Source organism: Coptis chinensis, chromosome 3, assembly GCF_015680905.1.
Source record: "Coptis chinensis isolate HL-2020 chromosome 3, ASM1568090v1, whole genome shotgun sequence".
Taxonomy (NCBI): domain Eukaryota; kingdom Viridiplantae; phylum Streptophyta; class Magnoliopsida; order Ranunculales; family Ranunculaceae; genus Coptis; species Coptis chinensis.
This window is the reverse complement of record NC_141458.1, coordinates 109,516,068-109,538,785: the sequence shown is the minus strand read 5'-3', so window position 1 is coordinate 109,538,785 and position 22,718 is coordinate 109,516,068. Positions and strand designations below refer to the sequence as shown.

The 22,718-nt window shown below is 36.8% G+C and overlaps 1 protein-coding gene and 1 long non-coding RNA gene across 20 annotated transcripts; one reads left to right on the top strand and one right to left on the bottom strand.

Moving 5' to 3' along the window:
• Positions 1-11,782: 11,782 nt before the first annotated feature.
• LOC147512866 (uncharacterized) lies at positions 11,783-14,054 on the bottom strand. Of its 2 annotated transcripts, XR_015217284.1 has the most exons (4): positions 13,683-14,054; positions 12,986-13,086; positions 12,821-12,874; positions 11,783-11,942 (listed from the first exon to the last, which is right to left on the bottom strand). It is a non-coding gene; the product is annotated as an uncharacterized LOC147512866 (long non-coding RNA). The 2 variants fall into 2 exon arrangements; XR_015217283.1 differs by lacking the exon at positions 11,783-11,942 and having other exon boundaries at positions 12,685-12,874.
• Positions 14,055-14,995: 941 nt separating this feature from the next.
• LOC147512865 (large ribosomal subunit protein uL30x-like) lies at positions 14,996-20,662 on the top strand. Of its 18 annotated transcripts, none has more exons than XM_086595883.1 (14): positions 14,996-15,394; positions 15,470-15,525; positions 15,628-15,737; positions 15,829-15,886; positions 15,957-16,036; positions 16,170-16,272; positions 16,345-16,547; positions 17,291-17,350; positions 17,447-17,534; positions 17,658-17,837; positions 18,468-18,636; positions 19,810-19,940; positions 20,017-20,125; positions 20,264-20,662. In XM_086595883.1, the coding sequence occupies exons 3-10, from the start codon at positions 15,724-15,726 to the stop codon at positions 17,754-17,756; spliced, it is 705 nt and encodes a 234-aa protein (XP_086452009.1). In that variant the 5' UTR covers positions 14,996-15,394; positions 15,470-15,525; positions 15,628-15,723; the 3' UTR covers positions 17,757-17,837; positions 18,468-18,636; positions 19,810-19,940; positions 20,017-20,125; positions 20,264-20,662. The 18 variants fall into 18 exon arrangements, with proteins under 18 accessions (XP_086452009.1, XP_086452007.1, XP_086452004.1 ...); XM_086595881.1 differs by adding an exon at positions 19,007-19,074 and having other exon boundaries at positions 17,291-17,534; positions 18,580-18,636; XM_086595878.1 differs by adding an exon at positions 19,007-19,074 and having other exon boundaries at positions 17,291-17,534.
• The last annotated feature ends 2,056 nt before the right edge of the window (positions 20,663-22,718 follow it).

The following is a 22,718-nucleotide window of genomic DNA, read 5'->3' as shown; positions in this document are numbered from 1 at the left end:
TAATTATATGAAAACGGTCCCCGTTCATTGAACGGACTCAAAAACTAGTTTATTTCTTAATCAGGGAAGTGCTTTGCTGTAAACATTCTTTTTATTTATCTATGGGCCAGGTCGCCAGGATTGTTGCTGTAAACGTTTTATGACTTGAGCTGATTATGCACTATTTAGTAACCTCATACAATTCTATGTGATGGACAAAAGTATGGAATTCAATTCCCTAAATTATTAGGTTCAATTCATACATAAACTCTGAGAATCAATTCTAATTTTCTCTGATAGTCGGTCATTTGGTTATAAGTTAAAAAAAACACGCTATTTTTTTTATTTTTTTTTTTGCTGAAAGATAATTGATTTATAACAAAAGAATAAGAGTTACATGAAAATAAAGAACATTTGGAAAAGAGTATCTAAGGAAAGGTAACACCAACAAATGTGTATCTTTCCTTGTACAAGATACTCTAGTTGACAAATCGGAAATAAGTAGTGTAGTGGTTCTCTAAATTCTTCATAAAAGGAGGTCTGGAGTCCCACCACATACTTTCGCCTTGAATAAGAGCAGCTCCATGTCGCGCACAACAATCAGCTCCCAAGTTAGTCTCTCTCCATATTGGCGTGACATTGATCCATGCAGCATCTTCCTTCATCCTTTGCCACTGATACTTGAATCTCCAATGCACTGTATTATTCTGAAAAGCTTTAACCACCGATGAGGAATCACATTCCACCCATATATATCTCCATCCCAGTTCCAAAGCTTTTGTAATGGCTTGCACAACTGCCATGGTTTCAGCCAAGTAATTGGTCGCTATGCCCATTCCACCTGCTGCTGCCCCCAGAAATTCCCCCTTATAGTTTCTGAGGACCAAACCCCATCCCGACCTCCCTGGGTTTCCCCTCGAGCATCCATCTGTGTTAATCTTAATAATTCCCGGAGGGGGTAAGAGCTAATAACATTCCAAGATTTTGGGGGATTTGCGGAGTTTGTGTTGTAGATTAAAACATTGCAGTACCTTGAGATCGTGGACTGAATTCTCCATGTGCCCTGATGATTTATAATGGCCTCGCATTGTTGCTCTCCTGATAAAAAATGTCACTTGCTTGAAGATTGACTCTTTGGCGTCATACATCACCTTGTTCCTATTCTTCCAGAGGCTTACCATGGCTGTCAAAGAGCATGCTTTCCACATGTCCAATATCAGTGAACTATAGTGCTTACTCTGTTGTTGCACATCATTAAAGGACTCTAGCTCATTCTGAATTTTGAATATGTCCCTTGCATATTTCCATACTCTCTTAGCGAAAGAGCATTGGAAGAGTATATGAGCCAGAGTTTCCGCTTGATTTTGACAAATGCAACATCATGAGGCAATCTGAATTTTCCTTCTCCGGAGCTGATCATCAGTTCTAGCTGCCCCATGTGCAAGCTTCCATGCGATTCCTTGTGTTCTGGGAAGGACCTTACTATTCCAAATGAAACTACTCCATAGTGGTTTGGCGGCTTTTTTCCTGATTGCTTCATGTGCCAATGACACTGTGAATTGCCCTGTAGTAGAGGCTATCCAGATTCTAGCATCTTCTTTAGAGCTATCCGGCTGTGGTATTGAAAAAATTTCAATTCCAAGCTGCTGTAGAACTTGAGTCATTTCAGAAGAGAACTGCCATCTATCATCTTCGATATATTCACAGAGTCTTGATTGAAATTTCATGATTTCCTTTTTTCCCTGCTGAACATACTCACAAATTGGCTTCTGCAGTAACCAGTTCTCCCTCCAAAGATTAATAGATTCACCATTACCAACCACCAAACCATGCATAGGGGACATTTCGGTGAATGCCCATTTGATTCCTTTCCAGACCGTTGAGGTTTTGTAGTTGGACCACCCACCAGCTCTATTAATATATTTTCCTCTCATAAACATTGACCAGTCCCCGCCCTCTGTGAGCAAGCACCAGGCTTGTTTCATAAGCATAGATAGGTTAATATCTTTGAGTCGCCTCGATCCCTAATCCTCCCTTCTTCCATTTGGTTTGCATGATTTCTCCCAAGAGACCGTGATTGCCTTCCTTTCCATTTGGATTGCCACTCCATATAAAGTTCCGGATAATTGTTTCACATTCCTTTATCACTGAGATTGGCCATTTGTAAATAGCCATGTTGTGGACAGGGATACTGTTGAGAACCTATCTTGCCAGCACCACCCTTCCCTGGAATGATAGCAGCTTCCCAGCCCACCCTGAGGCTCTTTTCCTGATTTTATCCACCAAAGGAGTTAGAGCTGCCTTAGTTACTTTCCCCCTGATGAGAGGTACCCCAAGGTATTTTTCTGGTAGGGTACCTTCATTGATGTTCAAAGTCTCTTGAATCAGGTGCTTTCTTCTATTGTTCATAGGACTGAGAAAGAGCTTGCATTTGTCCTTGTTGATGAGCTGCCTAGAGGAGTCTTGATACCTGGTTAGAATCCTGACCAACTACTTAATGCACTTCAAGTGAGCATTACTGAAAAGGAAAACATCATCTGCAAACATAAGATGTGAAGGGCTACAATATTTTGCATTCACCACCATTGGTAGTATTTTCTTCTCCTGAACCATCCGGCTGATATTTCTACTTAAACAGTCCTCTGCCAATGCAAATAACATGGGGGATAGGGGGTCGCCCTGCTTAAGACCTCTTTGTGCTGTAAAATGACCTTGGGGGCCTCCATTGAGCATGATAGATAAAGAATTAGTTTCAAAAGCACCTTTAAGCCACTGTATCCATGTCTCGCAGAATCCCAACTGCTGGAGTACTGCCCATAAGAATTCCCAATCCATTGTGTCAAAGGCTTGAGAGATATCAATCTTTATGGCAATGTTGCCTCCGTGTCTGGGAGTTTGAAGTTCATTGATAAGTTCTGAGGCTAAACCAATGGCTTGATGTGAATTCCTGTTCGGAATGAATCCATACTGCTCCTTGCTGATAATCCGTTCTGCCAGTGGACTTAGTCTTGTAGCAAGAATCTTAGTGATCACCTTGTAAACAAAATTAGAAAGGCATATAGGTCTATATTTATTCACCTGATTTGCATTTTTTTCCTTTGGAATTAAAACTATGAAGTTAGCATTAAATCCAAAAGGTAATCTAGACCTCATAAAGAAATAACTTATCGCCCTTACTAGATCATGTTCCATTATGTCCCAACATTGGTGAAAGAAGAACCCAGTGAATCCGTCTGGCCCTGGAGAGCTATCTGCTTTAAGATGAAAAATTTCCGCTTTGACTTCTTGGGTCGTTGGTAGTGTTGAAAGAGATACATTATCTGCTTCAGAGATGAGTTGAGGCATTGTGTGAATAAGGTCCCAGTCGATGTCCTGCTCAACCTTTTTGAATTTCTCCGAATAATGTTTGACCAAGAATTCTCCAATCTCTTGTTGGGAGGTCATAGTAATCCCTTCATTATTTTTCATTTCAGTGATCATTGACTTACTTCTGTTGAGGTTGGCTTGGGCATGAAAGAATTTGGTACTTCTATCATAATCGTTATCCCATTTTGCTCTTGACTTCTGCCTCCAAAAACGCTGTTTGAATTGGTACAATATACCAATAACAAATATTACCTCTGATAGAGATCACAAACCAAACGAGCCCGAATACCACCGAATACCATACTGCTCACTTGCATAAGTTGCGTTGGCTCAAAGGTGGCCCGCACAACTGCACAAGCATTTGTTTGGATAAAGAAAGTATGTACAATCATATGTGTTTGCTGGAATCTGACCGTAAAGTCTGTCATAGTTGGTGTTGAAGAATCTCACTGTGACACTTTGGATTGGGTTTAGTCCCACATCAGTTAGGAAGTCGTTTAGAATCCTGGTTATATTGGATAGACTACCACTTACTAATGTTGATGTCTTTTGAGTTAAAACTTCACTCCCATGGTTGGATAGGCTTTGGACCTGAATCTTTGAGTGACGTAATTGGGAACAGTATCGGTATTATTTGAGTATGTGGAAGTAAGGTCGTTACAATAGTATTAGAGTCTATGACGATTCTCTCATAAGGTGGTGGGATTGTGACACCTTGGATTGGGTTTAGTCCTACATCGATTAGGAAGTCGTCTAGAATCTTGGTTATATTGATGGTATCAGAGCCGATGATGACTCTTTTCATAAGGTGGTGGGATTGTGATACCTTAGATTGAGTTTAGACGACTCTCTCATAAGGTGGTAAGATTGTGACACCTTGGATTAGGTTTAGTCCCACATTGGTTAGGAAGTCGTCTAGAATCTTGGTTATATTGATGGTATCAGAGCTGATGACGACTCTCTCATAAGGTGGTGGGATTGTGATACCTTAGATTGAGTTTAGTCCCACATCGGTTAGGAAGTCATCTAGGATCCTGGTTATATTGGATCGACTATCACTTACTAATGTCGATGCCTTTTGAGTTAAAACCCCACACCCATAGTTGGGTAGTGGGCAGGCTTTGAACCTGGGCTTTGACAGGGCCGGCCCTGAGGACAGTCCACACAGGCAACTGGCTGAGGCCCCAAAACTTGTCCCAAAATAAGGGCCCCCAAGTCGACGATCAGTTGGGATCTACTGTTTTTTTCGGTCCAAAATTTGGCTCTAAATTTGGCCCAATATGAAGTCTTTAACAAATAATAAGTACGCCTGTTCTTTTTTTGGCCCAACTTTGGACTCAAAATTTGGCAAGCCTTCAACAAATAAAAGGCAAATAAAGCCCAAAAACCACAACAGTAAAATCATCGCACTCAATCCTATTCTAAGTAGCAGACTTGATTAAACTACTAAACGTCTAAACTGTACGGTTGTTCTTCTCTCCAATTCTCCAAATGGGCTCTCTCCCTCCTCTCTCTCATATTGTTTTCGAACCGTAATAAGCTAGAATTTCGATTTAAAATATGTAATTATTTATTAATTAATTAATTTAATTATTTATTTAAAATTCGCTGGATTGGATTTGGAATATGTAGGCCTGATTTCTGGGCCCGAGTCTATATTGGGCTTAGGTTTCAAACCCAGATATATATTCATATTATTCTGGAGAATAGGGTTCTTAGATAATAAAATAAAATAAAAATGGAGGCAGAGATAGGAGCTGGATTTGCTAGAGGGTTGGAACACGACGATTCGAACTATGATGAATTCGTGGAACTTTTAATACAAGTGAGTGGTTATATTTTTAAATTTTCACCGAACCTACGGTACTGTCAGAGTTTTGGCTTTGGGCTCAGTATATTTTTTGGTTATGCTTACTGTCGATAATCTTTTCCTCCTGTCGTATTGATAAACGATTAAATCTGAAACTATGTCGTATTGACTGTCGAAGCTTTATGGGCGTTAATGGCAGATAAAGCCCAATAGCAAGAAATCGTCCTATATTTTTGGTTGAACTCTGTTGGGGTGGTTTTGAACCCTTACTAATGAGGTTAGGATTGAATGATGTTGGGTGGTTGTGGGGAAGTGTTAGGTATGTGGTATTGACGTGGGTTTGAAAGATGTCGAAGCTTGAAGGAACTGTTAATGGCGGCTCGCCCAAACATCCTCAGTAAAATCTTTTGAACTATTTTTCGGTTGTTTGTGTTGGTGAATTGATGATTGGTTGTAGTAGCTAGTGTAGGGTGTGAGGGCTGTAAATGGGTGCGGGAAAGGGCTGTCAAAGCTCGGAGAAACCATTAATGGCGGTCTGATCCATAATTTGGGGAGTGATTTCGAAACTGGAAATTTAGAGTTTCTTTGTTAATTAATATTGTGGGGTTTTTCATCCTCGCCAATTTCGGTGGGTTTGTGTAAGGGGGTGTGGAGGCTTGACAGTGGCCGATTTGGAGGCTGCTGGAGAAGACGACCTGGTGGTCTCTCTTGGGCTTGGGCTTAGTTGGTTTTCCCTTGGGCCGAAAGCTAATTTTCTGTGTTGGGCCGAAATCTAATTTTATTTTGGGCCCGATGTTATTTTGTTTTGGTTGGGCCAATTTTGATATAAGTTTTTGGGCCTAAACACTAGTTAGTTGTTAGACCGGATTAATCTTTTGTTTCGGACCAGTTTAGTTTAAGTTGTGAACCAGTTTTAGTTTAAGTGTTGGGCCGGTTTCAGTTTAATTCTCTAGGGCGAACCCATTTGTGTTTTGAGCCAGTTTCTAATTTGGTTTTGGGCCGGTCCATATAACTTAAAATAGAGATCCAAATGGGTCTTTCAACATTTAGACTTTTGGGTTATAAGGTTTGGGTTTGGGCTTGGCTAGTGGGTCCGAACCCATGACCTTAACCATGACCTTAGCCATGAGCCCATGAACTATGCACCTTTGCCCTTAGTCATGAACCATGGCTATGATCCTGAACCTGTTGAACATGGAAACGACAGTTTGACTTTGACAATAACGTGTTGACTTTGACTTTGACTGTTGACCATTGACCGTTGACTGTGGAATGTTGACTTTTTCCAGATTTTCACATATTTAAGAATATGGACAAAGGTAGTAATAAAATATTGTTGAAAATTGTATAACTTTGTTTGCCATTATCTAATTAAGATTTGACGTGAGTAGTGTGTAAAGCATATAAATATTGGCACGTAACAAGACGGGAATTCTTATAAGACTTGTGATTTGGACTCGAATAATTATGCGTGATATTTGGACTTGAGTTGTGCTTTCTTTTAAAGTCGTTTCATTTTGATATTTGGTAGAATGGACTTATATTTTGATTATTTATATACTATTTATATTGTGCACAAATGGAAATAATGCGTGCCTTTGATGGTGAATTGAGTTCACATAAATATATTGAACGAATACGTTACAGGATTGATTACTATTATGAGTTGCTACTTAAATGAATTGTAGTATTTATGAAGGCTTGAGATATTCCATATGGTGTAGTGCAATATATAATTGGCACTTGAAATAATAAGTTTCGAGATTTGATATAGAGATATTTGGATATCGTCTAATGAATAGTATTGGCACGTGATAATGTGGATTGTATTATAATGAGAAACGTTGAGCTTAAGTACAATTAAGTATACTGGCATGAGATAGAATAAGAATTATTCTGAGATATAAAGGTATGACACCTAAATAAATTACGTAACGAAAATCCTAGAACCTAGCTACCACAACTCATGTGATTTGCCTTTGTGATGGGCGTATGTGATATGATTGGCCCTTCGGGCATTTCAGTGAATATGAATGGCCCTTCTGGCGTAAGTAATGTGATTGGCCCTTCTGGCATTTCAGTGAATCTGAATGGCCCTTCGAGCGTAAGTAACTTGATTGGCCCTTCTGGCGTTTCAGGTGAATCGAATGGCCTTCCGGGCGATTTAATAGTGGCTTGATTATTCCGTTCGCAAAATTAGAACGAGACGCACGATATTTTATGCAGAATAGTGGCAGTACTTACATAATGGCTTTCATGTGAGGGTTACCTGGTGTGCGGCATCCCGCTCAGGGTAGTTACACACGGAGTTGTTCATTATGTAAAGGGAGGCATGTGGATGTACATGTTCGGCGTTAGGAAGCGATTGTGGTAGCCAGGGAAACTAGGTAAGACATAGTTACGACGTGATTTTAGGGACACGCAAAGAAAGCTTTAATTAATATAATTATGGTAATATGTTGGTTAATGATATATCTTTAGATAGATGATTGTATATGGTTTTGCAGAAGGGTGGGTCAAACTAATTATTTGTGCAGAGACGACTCACTCTGTAATTGAACATAAAATGCGGTAAGTATAGAATATGCATGGCTGGTTATTAGTTTAGTTAGAACCTAAGGCGCCTCGTGGAGGAACTAAATGCTTTTTTATTATGCGTATGGTTTGTTGTGTGGTTAGTGGGAAGTTAAGGCGCCTCAATGGAGGAACTACCGCCTTTACTTATTGTAGTTAAGAATGTTGTATTAGTTGTTGGAAGTTAAAGGCCTCGGTGGAGGAACTAAGCGCCTTATGGATTTGCATGTGCATGTATATGTATAAGTATATGTTGTATTTTAGAGCTACTCACACCACCAAGCATTTTTATAATCAACCCGATTTGCATGTTTGATTATCGGGTGTGTTCATTAAATGAACATAGTTGATAAGTCTTGACAGGTTTAGTGTTGAAGAAGGTTGGTTGTTGCTTGTGGTTTGCGTTACCGTCGTATTTCAAGATAGATTTTGTTTTCCCTTAAGGTGATATAGATTTTCAGTTGAGACAATGTTATTTGTATTTTCATTTGTAATTTTAAATAAAGAGTTATTGAAAAGAGATTTGTAACCTAATCTTATTTGTGAATTTTTGTAATGAAATGGACTTTTGTTTAATTTAAAATTTTTATTGGTTTTTAATTATCCGCATATTTAAACTGTTTATGGGTTTTTGGAAGTTGAGAGTGCATCATACCTCGAAAATCGAAGAGTCGGGAACAATTATTGTTTTTCCGAATTCTGTCGAAATTCGGGGTGTGACAGTAACTCTCAAGTAGCAAATCAAAGACTATTATTTTGTTTACTTAATAAATATTAATTGTTTAATACTTTAAGCCTATTTGTTTGCAAAAACACTTAATATGCAAAATGTACAACGTACTATATTTTTTTTTACATATTAAGTATTATATTATTTTTTTTTGCACTGCAGTACATTATACAATTAGGTTTATTGCACTTTAAGACTATGACTCAATTCTGGTCAGTCAATGCAGATGTGGCCACCAGAATACACAACGTGTCCATTCATTTCATTAGGTGGCACAAATAATACATGTGAGAAGCACGTGATGTTGGTTTTTATTTATTTCTTTTTTCTAAAAACTAAAAATTAAATACCAAAATTCAAATCCAGCACTCAAAACCAAAAATGACAACTTCTTCTCTACAAAACCAAAAACAAATTCAACAATTTCTTGGGTGATAAAAAAAACACCAACTTTTTGGAATGAGACTTGGTCAACAAATTGGTGGGTGTCGAAATGGGGTTGGAATTATTATTTAAAAGTTCTTTATACAATTTCTTGATTTATAAAAGCTTCTGAAGATGAGAAACTGCGGCGCGATTAGCAGATTTGATATTTTGAGGAATGAATGGAGAATGGGAAGTTTGTAATTGAAGATAAGAAGATTCGACAGATGAAATTGTAATAAAAAAGGAGGAAATTAGGTTTGGGTAATTGGGATTTGTTTGTTTTGGTGAGTGGAATTGGGTTTAAGTACTACAACTTGTTAGTTGTTAGTGATAATTTCTTCTTCTGAAAGAGAAAGTGTTTGGAACTTGTTGTTTTCAAGTGATGATTTTTCTTCTTCAGCAAAGAATTTAATTGTTTCGGCTTTGAATGCTATGCCAAAAGTTTGAGATATTTATGAAATTTGGGGAAAATGGGGAAGGAGAGTAAAAATGGGGTCACATGCCTCATGGGTTATTTTTAGCTGTTGTGGCATATCAAATAGACGTGACGCCACATTAGCAAACAAAAATGACATGTCAGCATTTTTTGACTGGAATTTGGCCCATGGTCTGAAAGAAAATTCATTCTATAATATACTGCAGTGCAAAAAATAAATAAATTGCAAAAAAATGTATAGTATGTTGTACATTTTGCCTATTAAGTGTTTGCAAAAAATATGGCTTATTTATAAATTTTGTTATCCTTCATCTATAAGGGCCACACTTTAGGAACTCGCCTAGGGTCCCCCTCAAAACTCAGGGCCGCCCCTGGCCTTTGGGTGATGTAAATGGGGACAATATTGTTTGAGTATGTGATAGCAGAGTCGTTACACACTTACACCCACATCAAATATTTCCTTTAGAATGATTCCATAAATCATAAAATTATCTTTACCTACAAAAAATACATAAATCATATTATAATTTATATCTACCCCAATTAAATTGATTTAGTAGTTTCTTTTATTGAATTTAATTAGATTTAAAAGTATAGGTTTTTTTGTTATCAAGTTTGGCTTATCTCTACTACTAGTATAGCCTATAATGATCGTGGCCTCTTAAATTCATCCGGGACTTTTTCTGACGCATAATACCCTTGATGAATAATAAAATCATATGCCTACCTATTTATTAATGAGGACTACTTTGTCTTTTTATGTGTTTATAAATTTTCAGTACCAATATTGTCCTTAAATAAAACAATTGCTTAACACCTTTAAATAGGCCCATCAGTCTTTTCATGTGGGAGTATATTAGAAAACCAAATCCACGCCTCTCAATTGTACGCATTAATTATTAGTAATAATTGGGTTGTTTAATAAGACTAGCAAATCAGCCCGCCGTTGGCTGGGCTTACTACCCATTTCTTGTTAAATTAGTAATTGGTGGTAATAAATAGTAACACACCATCATTAACGATAAGTGCACCTAGTCTTCTTCATTCCTAGTACATAGTACTGCTTCTTGGACATGGTATATTGATATTGTTTCATTGCTTGCCTTCAGATTCTTTGGAGTTGTCATGACCGGTACATCCTTGGCGGGTCAGTTTTCCTTTTGATTGTTAAAAAAAACCCATGAGCTCATGTTGGCTCATGGGAAAATAATCTTGTTATTATACCTTATGGTAGGCACCATGCATGTAGTGTGCCTGCTAAAAATTCAATAGCACTAAATGCTACATAATATAACATTGTAAATTGGAAGCAATTGCTATAAGGGGGAAAAATTGAAAGTATAAATTAAAATTAGTCTTTAAGGGATTTTTTTGGGACTTATTATAGAGCCGACGGAATTTTAGATGAAGCAATATCCAATCAAAACATGCTGCTCCCATAACGTTACAAAGTTTTGATAGATTTTCACATTTGTTTATGATTTTGGTGTGTAATTTATACTATGACATATCAACATTTAACTCCTTAACACTTAACTTTTCAACGTTCAAGATATAAGATAGGCACGCCTGAGCAATCAATACACTTTTTATGGACGTCTACTTGACTTTATCATCTCAACATTTAACTCCTTAAAGCCAACACTTAGCCTTTCAACATTCAAGATAAGCACAGCTCAGCGATCAATACACTTTTCATGGACTTCTACTTGACTTTATCATCTTCATACCAATGAACCTCAACTTTGTGAATAAAAAGCTCAGTTCAAAATAAATGTATTAATGTTTCTCAGCTTAGTGAACTTGACGTGTAATTGTGGTTAAATGTAGATGTAGTTTCGGATTGAAATCTGCCAAAAAATCCATACTATATTATGGTTCAAATCAATGAGAGATAATCTAAGGAAAATCTAATCAGAAAATCCACTTCAAATGCTTATGAAGGAAGATGAAAACCCATCCAAATTAGTTGTAAAACCCCCTAAAGACCATCTCATATGAGACTAATTCAGAAAGTACTAAATATAGTAATCAACTATAAAGAATAATGGTCGAACCTGTTAATTTAAGACATGTTAATTTGACTTGTGATATTTAATTTGGTTCTCAAAAGCTCCAAAGCAAACAATATATTTCATTGTATGATAACAATATTAAAAGAAGGAACAGACACCATTTAATAACCGATCATCCCATAAGGTGAGATCTATACTCCTGAAATTTAAATACGACTATTGAATGTCTTGAACAATGAAAATGATTTTTTATCAGATCAAAGAGCATATTTATCCACAAAAGATAAAGTAACACACATACCAAGTATTAATTGGATATATTGTATAGAACAAAGATCCCCGATAAATGCAAAAGGAAAAGAACATCTTGAGAGGAAGTTATGTATTTGATTATATCTCGAAGAACATCTTGAGACTTGCAGCACCATTGTCAGTATCTATTTTGAACTTATGCTTGTTCTTTTCCCCAGTGCATTGCCATAATGCCATATATGGACCATTGCAAATCTTATCTACCAGGATTAGATGCTGTGTAATCTGTTTTCAGGTGTATGAATCACAAAACCTTCACTATACTCTAATTGTAGTGCCCTTTCTGGTCTTGCCCTACATTAATAAAATTTACTTATCAAAAAAAAAAAAAAAATGAATCACAAAATCCCACCCCACAGAAATATGGAGGAAATAATTGTAGAGCTTATAGCTCTCGTTCTTTCTAGACCCACTCATTTTACAAAGTTTAGTAGGGCTTCTATGCTAGAGGTTCCCCGGCCATTTTTAATTTTACCTAGCCGCTGCTTTAATGATACTTGCAAGTTTGATCGAGAGTACTTGATGATAAGAGGCAGAGTCCCTCGTCCCTGTGATTGTGCAATTTACATTTAACTATAGGTGAGGGATAACTCGAAAACGATTCAACCTTCCATCATCATGACTCTCACACAACCATCTCCTCCAATCTCTCTGCGGCTCATCCACCACCTCCACTACGTTCTTCTGTAAGGCAGGACCAGGAGCAGAAAGAGAATTTGTATAGCACTGCCTCCAAACTTGCTCTATGTTAGAAACCCAAGCTACAAAAATGACCTCCACAGCGTACAACCTAGGCTATACTCATCAACACTTATTGCCACGCTGGGCAAGTGGACCATGCCCTCGAAGTCTTCTAACATACCCTAAAAATTGACTGCTCCTGCGACAAATTTATGCCTCCACTCTTTGAATACAAATCAATCAAAGGGTTACATACTATTGGATCAGTTTCAAAACCATAATGCATAATCTTAGAGTGAATTTGATCAACATAGTGAAAACTCAAATTCTCACACCACTACACCCTAAGAGAACAAGAGCAAAAGTAGCATTGTTAAGACTTAAGACATATACCACGTACATTCTGCTAAAACCCTAGAAAATAAACACAACCCCCGACGATACAATTTCTTTGCTAGAAACACATAAAATGATAAAATAAGCAAACCAACCTTAACTTGCTTCAAGTACTCCTCTTGCTTCCTCATTTCCTTGACTCTCGCCTCCTAGACGATTTAAACAAAATTAAATAGATCAAGACAGTAATATAGAGGATAACCTTTTCGTTTTACATTTATTTTTTTTGGGGATGGGGGGGGGGGGTGTTGAAACATCACCTGAAGCTGATGGACCCTCTGTGGCAAACTACAAACTTCATCAGACCGCTCTTTTCTCAGCATTCACAAACTCTTTTTCATGCTTCAACAGATCGAGATATCTATAAACGGAATCAATGTAGTGAGAATTAACTGTAGAAAGTGTATAGAAGGTTCTTCAAAAGTAGTCTATAGAAGGGTAAATATACCCGTACATAGTTTTCAGGAAGAAAGAGATGCAGAGGGGGAAAAATTCAAACCGTATTGCACAGTGTATTTACTGTACACTTGATTAACCACTGACAAACTGAACTGGGCATTTGTACTCCAGCCACAAGGCAAATCAGGCGCATGTGCTACATCTAAGTACATTGATAAATAATCTACATTGTTCCCCTTTGGATAAAAATCAACACCAGAACCCCTACCCCAGAACACCCCTAGCAGACAAAAATATGGACAAAACAATAGCGTTGCGTAAACCAGTAAAAAATTGGTCCAGAAGCAAGAGGATGAGGAGAGCAGATCAAAAGGTTAAGCAAAAAGATTGGGATGTAGCATGTCTAGGAAGCTATCTGAGAAGAGAGATGGTTGGGAAGGAGAGGGAGAAAATTTTCTCCACGCATACTTTTTCCCCCTGCGCAGGGTCTTTTTACCAAATCAATCCTTACAAATAATGTGAAATGAAATAGAAAAATGGTGGCGTAACAGTTTTTACCTTTGGTTTTGTCTTCTAGCAAGAACTTGCAAAGCATCTCCCGGCATTCATACTTTGGTTCACCTTTTGCAATAAACCCCATTAAAATAGACATAGTTTCAGCATTCACCGAAAAACCCCTCTCGCGCATTTTTTTAAGAAATTGCACAGCCTACGGAATTTCATTTTCCTGAAGCAACTCTTTAATCATGACATTAAATGTGAAATCATCCGGAACAATATCCTTTTCATCCATCTCGACGAACAAATTCACAGCCTCACTTAGCCTCCCTTTCTTGCAAAAACCATTGATCAATGTGGTATAGGTTATAGTGTTAGGCTGCAAATTTTTGGAAGAAAAGCTACAGAAGAGCTCCTTTGCTTCATCTAGTTTCCCTGATGTGCACAAATGTTTGATGACAGTGGTGTAAATCACAACACTGGCTTTTACTCCATTCTTTTCCATCATCTGGAAAAGTTTCATATCTTGCGACAAACAATCATTAGCACATAACCCATCTTTTAACACATTATATGTGATAACATTCGGACTTTGCCCATGAGCTTGCATATCACCGAAAATTTGTTGTGCAGCAACAGCTCCGCCAACCTCGAATAACCCTTTAATAACAGTGTTATATGTAAAGTCGTCAGGTTTTATACCCTTGCAAGTCATATCTTTAAAAAGCTGCATGGCCTCATCTAATCTCTTAAGTTTGCAGTAACCATTAATCAAAGTGGTATAATAACTTACAACATTAGGTTCCATACCTCTTTCCACCATTGAATCAAAAACCCGTACTGCCTTTTTCATTTTACCTTTCAAACAATATCCATGTCAAAGACTAAAAAGAGCTTATTATATCAAATAGCTCTAGTAACCTCCATAGTTAACTTTCTTGAAAGCTCTTCGGCAGCATGTAAAGAATCAGAACTCTCACGGACTTTTCTTTCGTAGTCAATGACCAGCTGTGAGAACTCTACATTCCTAGCAAGAACGCCATTTGTTTCAAGAAGAATCAAGAGATTTTTTCCTGATTTGGAGATTTGAGAGAGTTTGGGTGTTTGACGATAACTTGGGTTTCTTTTTTGGATTGTTAATTACTTCCTTACCCCCAGCATACAATTCAAATGAGGCGTATTTTTGGTTTTTTTTTCTCACCGTATGTGAAAAGACCTAATAGATTTCTATAAATTACAAAATAGACCAATTTTAGGGGTATTTTTCGTGAGAAGGAAAATAAATATTATGAAAATATGGGTTTTTTTAAAAAATTTGTTGATGTGGCTCACTGTGAGCATCTTGGAAGAATGGATATTAATGTAGGTAGGATGTTCATTTAATCAGAGAATACCAACGGATTCATTTCCCTTCTCTCCCGTCTCTTCTCCCTTCTCTCCTATCTCTTCTGTTTCTCATAATTTTTTTTGCTTATAATGAAACTACTACAACCAAAAAAAATTCCAAATCTTCAAAACAATCCCAATTCTCGGAGGAAAACTATTCGGTCTGCATTTTCTGCAAAACCCCACTTCTCCTTCTCGACTAATATATAGGGCTTCTACATCTATCTCTCCCAATTGATATAGCCAATTGAGTCACTTTGTTCTAATATTAATACCACAGGACCTGAACGCCAACAGAAAGACATATTTTCTATAAAGAGACAAAATTTAGTTCGTTTGGCTGCTAAGACTACATCTCTTGACATTAACGAGATCTGCACAAAGGGGTCAGATACTTTCCTAGAAATGAACTCCTTTCTATTTGTCTGATTTCAGTTATTGATTGGATTGAAAATTTTCAGGTATGATTTGGTCTCAATTCTTCTTGAGCGTTTGGTCCCTGAAGGTTGCAGAAACCGTATGATATTTTACCTCTTAGTTATCTATGTAAACTTGTAGCAACATGTTATTATAACATTCTAAATTGATGGTATTTGAAACAAAAAACTGTTGTCCTCAGAGTGACGCAAGATTCAACATCGAGTCTCAGCTACGTGTTTCTCCTGGCTCAGTTCAAGTTTTGAACTAGACCCTTTAAGCCCAGCCTGTTATTGGCATGTGCATTCTAAGGTGGAGGGAATTTACAGTCTTTCAGTTTCCTATTATGTCCATTCAATGTCTTTTAAGTTTCTTATTACGGTCGCATGTGATGTCTCCACAGTATCAATGCAATGGACCCAAAGACCAAAAGTATATTGCAACTCCTACGTCTGAGACAGGTACAAAAAGTCACAAATTTTTATATGGCATATCGTATGCATGGATTTTAATATGTAATTCCTTTTGCAGCTATTCAATGGAGTCTTTCTCAAGGTGAACAAAGCAACCGTTAACATGATGTGCAGGGTTGAGCCTTATGTGACTTTTGGGTAAGTTTTGTTCCTATATGCACCAGAGAGGTTAGTGAGAGCTTGTATTTCAATTGTACACAATTCAATTAGAATGAACAAGACAAAAATCTTTAAGTGTCTGGTGCTCATTCAAATTTTTTCTGTATTACAGTTACCCTAATCTAAAGAGCGTGAGGGAATTGATTTACAAGAGGGAGTATGGAAAGTTGAACAAGCAGCAAATTGCTTTGACAGACAATGTTATTGTTGAACAGGTAATATATTTTTGGTTTGTCAATATGTTCAGTGCTTCTCTGTTTGGCTTTCTGATCTTGATGTTTTGACAGGGACTTGGAAAACATGGGATAATCCACGTGGAAGATCTGATTCATGAGATACTGACTGTTGGTCCCCATTTCAGGGAAGCAAACAACTTCCTGTGGCCATTCCAGTTAAGTGCTCCATCATGTGGCATGAAGAAGAAGAGAAACCATTATGTCGAGGGTGGAGATGCTGGAAATCATGAAGAGTTCATCAATAAGCTGATCAGGTGCATGAATTAGATAGTTGAGGTCTTATTCCTGAAGTTAGTACTATGTTAGTGTTCCTCGAATTCCAATCCTTCTTGACTTCAATTTGATTCCAGTTTGATGTACAAGTAAGTACCTTCGCATTTTCTCATATCTAATATGCAATTGTTTGCTTTTTTGATATTTATTCGATTTTCTACTTTAAATTTTGTTAAATCGATTTTGAATGATTTTTGTTTTGAATTGGTTTGTGGTTTTGATGTTTCAGTGATTTAAATTGTTTTGTGGTTTGTGGTTTTAATCAACTCTTGACCATTGATCACATTCTGATTGTTGTCATTTTAGTACCTTTAATTAGTTTTGCCTTTGATCGTAAGATTCTGAGATTCCAGATTCATTGGCTGAGAATAGTGGGAGATGCTTTTCAAATGAAGATGATAATAAAGTAATCATCAACTTCTTGCCTTCTATTTATTCTTCATAATTCGTTGAATTTGTTTCATTATTTTCTCAATCTCAAAAAACAATTCAGAAATGTATCCAGTCATCACTTTCAAATTGTTTTAACGAATTCGATCGCCACTACTCTCCATTCTCTCTCACAAAAAGGTGTTCCCTATTTGATTGTTGATGGTGTGGTTTAATGGTGGTGGTTGTATCTGAACTGGTACAGTATGTGCGTGCTGCAAGTTTTTCCATCTTTTAGTTTAAGCTGAATTTTGCTTACTCTGGTCATTGAGACACTAAATTAATTTTTTTGAAGGAGGATAAAAACAACTTTGGATTCCTTGGAAAGTTGCAAAAGGCATCAATTCCACTGCCGGTCGATCAGTTCTATTGTCTTATTTATTACATTATTAGTTAATTTTTTACTTTTTTGTTTCATGTTTCTAATGTCAGTCGACGTTGTTGGCCTTAGCTTTCAGCTTGGTGTACTGTTAATAGGGAATGAGGGAATGTGGCTAAAGTGGCAGAACAAAAATTTGAAATTGGCAAAAAGAAAGGAGGTGTAAAAACATCATGGGATGCATTCTTACAATATAGTGGGATGTAGCGTTAACCAAACGGTACTTTCCCCGAGTTATTTTGGTTGTCTCACCATATGTCTTATTTATTCCATCATTCTGCAGAGATATGCATCCAACAAAGAAGTTCAACTACTCGTGGGTGGCGGGGTTGCCTGGCTACACTCTTACTCGCTCTGGCCATGTGGTGGACTTTTGATGTGAGGGATAAGGCTCCCAGAGTCATGGTTTAGACTCTATGTGTCTATTGAAGCCGGTTAAAATCTCTACGGACATATATGCCAAGTAAGTTTACTGCTTCGTCGATGAAACGGCTCAATCTACTTGCAATCTGGGAATTCTCATTTTAGCCTTGCGTCCCTTCGGTTTCATGAATATCAATTGTGAGTTTCAGGCCTCAATAAACAAGCACATTTCGTTTTGCGTCATAAACTTCCCTAATTTTGCAGTCCCTTAATTTACCACAAATGAGACATTGTCATATTGGGACCTGGCATTTTTTTTTTGTGTCAGCTACTCAGCTTAATATATGAATTTGGTCATCTCGTGGTTCTAAAACAAGGACCGAGATGCCTTGTAGATGACTTAGATATTGTATTGCTACAATAGGGATTAGCAAAAAACCAACTACTTCAGGTATATATATGAATGTCACAAATGCTTTGTTGCCTGATGATTTTACCCCATTCTGCTTACATTTCACCTTATCCCCTTTGAAAATGAATATTGGTTTAGATATAGCCATATAATACATGTTGTATAGATCTGGCTTCTTTATTTCATTAAGTTCAATTCAAATTGTTCGAAATTTTTATTTAACGTTTATTCATAAACTATTCACTTCTGTCTTCTTTTTTACTCTACTTCTCTAAATTCTTGGGATTCAATTATGGGTTTTTGTTATATATTTGAAAGCTATAATCCGTTGATGCACAAGGTTAAAGCTCTCCATTGTTTTAGTTGCTGCAAGTTTCTACCGGTAAAGTACTAAGTGTGTGGGTTCACTCTAATGATCGAGAAACCGTAGGAACCTTGAAATTCATCAGGCAAAGGTTGGATCATATTCATTGCGTCCGATGCTCAGGTACGAGTATTTTGCATGCCATTCATTACATAAATGTGCTATATATTAGTAATTTATATCGTACACAATCATATCCTTCAATGATGATTACTTCTCAAATTGGTTATACTATTTAGTTGAGGTTTCCATCTGCTCTCTTGCTTTTCTATTTTTCGGTTGGTACGTACTCTGATTCTAATGATAATTCATTCTTTGTTTTTTAAGATAAAACAACTAAGGTCAGCTTAGGTTTACGATAAAGTGCTATTAATGTAAAGTAGCAGAGATGCAGGGTTGTTGGCCATAGGCATATTAGGGTAATTGTTGAAGGCATAACTGAAAGAACAATCCAACTCCTACTAATTCAATACTCTTTTGTAATATATTATAGATGTTAACAAATAATAGTTGATTGGGTGACTGGAAGGATACCTGAACTCCTACTACAAACAGACCGTGGTAACTACCCTTCCCATCTCATTTAAAAGGATTTTAGTCTAAAATTTTGAGCAAACAATAAAGTTAATTGTTTTTAAATTGTAATAAGGTTGTGGTCATACCGGCCTCACGCAACCTTTCCACAAGCAAGGACAAGGAACTAAATTGAGCCTACAGTACTGCTTTTGGTGCCAAGTTGGAGTTGCTGTTTTCACCAGTATATAAACTTATTGGACTTCATGAGAAAAGGGCATCTATGCCAATGCATCCAAAAAACTGTTTGTCTAGACTTATAATTCAGTGTTTTGTTAGAAGACATTTTATTTTTAAATGTATTTAACTAAAAAGACCATGGGTTTGATTAGATGGGCTCCAACATAGTAGAAGCAGATACTAGATTAATTGCCAAGTATGTGTTTTCTAATCCATATGTCCATACTCAAAACCTATCTATGGAATGGCGGCCTATGAAGATACTCTTTCTGTGATTGTGGGCCACTACTTTAAACTCTGACCCTGATGGGGGTTTAATTATATTTATAACCTACACTATACACTGACTCATTAGTTGAGTTTGTACTTGCAGTTGTTGTTGCTGTGATTGGAGGTTGTCAGAGTGGTTAATGTTTCAATTCATGGATCTTATTTGATTTCATTGTCATAATGTTTGCAGAACTTAACGAGATATATTTTGCTAGGGGTAATAGGATTTGCACCTTTTTAATTGGTGTGTATATTGATCTGTTTGGCTTGCAGGACTTGTAGGTTGGCATACGGGGTTGTGTAGTAGGAATATGTAGTTGCAAGCCAAGCAAGTCTGTTGTAAGAGTAAGACCACCCCCTAACCCTAGCATGCAGAAAGTGGAAAAACAAATGCATGAATTAAGGTGATTTGTTTGCTTTCAAACCCTTTTGTGTAGTCTTTTACATCAGAATCTCATATGTGAACTTTATCTCTTAAAGATTGAAGGCCATCAATGGGAATCTTATAAGGAGCTTGCTACAATGATCCAAGGCCATGGTGATAGATACTTATGAGCAGATCTTGGCCTGGGAAGAATATGATTCCTTTGTATGCGGGTTCTTATCAATCAATCACCTTATGTAAAACAAATATATTATATGAGAGAAATAAGTATTTATGTCGATCCCCTTAACTTAAATCCTTCAATGGATAATCTTTGTTTCATTTGTTTTGGTGGTGGTTTAGGAAAACTTAGTTCAAGAATTCTATATCTTTGGAAACTCAGCTTATTCAAGATACCATAGTCAACTCGACACCTTACGTAAGAGTTTCGTCAAAATGTAATGGACATGGTCTCATTGGTGGTAAGCCAACGGGTTGATTTACGGCAAGGTCTATAGAGCTTTTGTTTTTGAGGCATTTATGCGCAAGACAACTTTACCTTTATACTTGAAACAATATTTTCTTTGTGGTTGTTTCACCTTTATTGGAAGTTAAATGAGTTCCATTCTGTTGGCTTATCAGATTCGGCCCTATCAGATTCTTTATCGCTGAACATATAATGAGGCTTTACGTATATACAATGTTTTATGTAAATAAGACAAGTGTATAGAATGAGCTACATTGCATGATTTTGGTGTTCAACTTGTAGGTGTGGTGCCTCCATGGTAAGAAATGTAGAAGTGGTGCATTTTGTTAATTGATTCAGTAGGTACGTTAAATTATACATCGATAAAATAGCATGCATCAGGGATGAAATAACATGTGGCTGCATTCATCATTGGTAGGATGTAATGTATCAGGGATGAAATAGCATGTGGCTGCATCCATCATTGATATTGGATGTATTAGGGATGAAGTAGCATGTGATTTTTCATTTGGTTGCACATTATAAGTCCAACAAGTTTATATTGGTATACGCAACCAGAAACCACCTAAAGAACTATTAGAAGACATACCTATTATTATGGTATATCCTATCAATTCCATGTTGTTTTAGTATGTCATGCTAATCTCAACAGTAAGTATGCTTACATATATTCATCCAAGAATTGTGAATTTTTTTGCAATAATGGATATGTTTTCCAGTAAATAACTATGAGTTCCACATCAAACTCTGCAATACATCTAGGAAGATTACCTATATCTGTGCCACCCTTGAGCAGGCAGCAAGATCGTGGGCCTCCCCTACAAAAGACCTTGGTACCCAATTGAAAACTAAAACTTGACACAGATTCTAGACTCTGGCATATGAAAGACTCGACATTTCTGTGATTCCAGTAGCAATCCTCCGTAGAGCACCTCAACATCTTAGTTACATTTTGGTTATCTCTTTTGAATTGTGTTCACATACTCTTAAATGAGTTTTATATTTCATTCATGCGCAGAGCACGTGTTTTTTTGCTAGTCTATATAAGGAGACTTTAAGGTATTCAATTATTCAATCAAAACAAATATCAATTATCTTAAACCTAATATTTTTCTTCTCAAATAATTATTCATTTTCTTTAATTTTTTTTATTCGTCTAATTAATTTCTTAAATCTCATTTAATTCATTCTTTTCTTCTATCAATGATTTCCGTATTTTTGCTTCTTAAGTCTAAATCTCTTTTTATTCCGCATCAATGTCTTACCAATAACAATTAAACCATAAAAATAAATACACACTTTATGTCCTGCCTCACTTTTTTTTTTTGAACCCTATACCCTAAATGTTCTGCATCACAAATTCCCAATCGTATAGTTGCGTACTTGCGTGGATATTTTACATAACAATTTTATAGTTGTGTGGATATTTTCTGGATCTGTACTCTTTCACAGCTTTTATTACAAAACAAATAAATAGTACACATGAACAATTATGAATGACATAACAAGTAAACCAATGAGGGGTTCGACCTCTTTCTTATCACAGGTAGCAACCAAATGACCAGTGAACCACACGTGCACAATACTGTGATGCTCAATCGCATGCGGCCCAAGGTGGTCCACACAAGCATGGGCGGACCAGTGTATAGGCAGGGTATTCAAGTGAATGCCCTCAAATTTTTCCTAAAAAATAAAAATAAAAATAGTAGGCTTAAATGTTTAATATTTAATTTAACCCATTCGTATTTAGCCAAAAAAAAACTTGGCTCATTAGTTAATGATTTTTAACATTTTAGATTATGGACTCTGTAATTAGGGGTGGTAATGGGTCGTATTGGGTCGAGTTCGTGTCGTGTCATATTCGAGTCACGTGTTAGGAGAGCAAACCCAAACCCGACCCAATTACTAATCGTGTCAAGTTTGTCAAACCCAAACCCAACCCGCCTATATAACTTTATCAAATAAATCAATATGATGGCTAATATTTCTCCTTTTAGTCGTTTATTTTATTTTAGGCTGTTAGGATAATGAGATTTTAAAAAATAATGAAACTTATCTTAAAGTAGGTTATACAGGTCACGGATTGATGACCCGACCTATTAGACCCGAGAACTAATTCAGTCTACTAACCGGTTATTTGGGTTAACATATGTGACCCTAATCCAACCCATTTATTTGACGGGTTCGGCGGGTCAACCCTTAAATGACCCAAAAGCCTTTTTTCCCAATCCAAACCTACTAATTTCGTGTCGGATTCGTGTCGGGTTAGCAGGTCGTATACAAAACTGCCACTCCTATCTGTAACGTAGGCCAAGTCCGTAAACTTTTCAA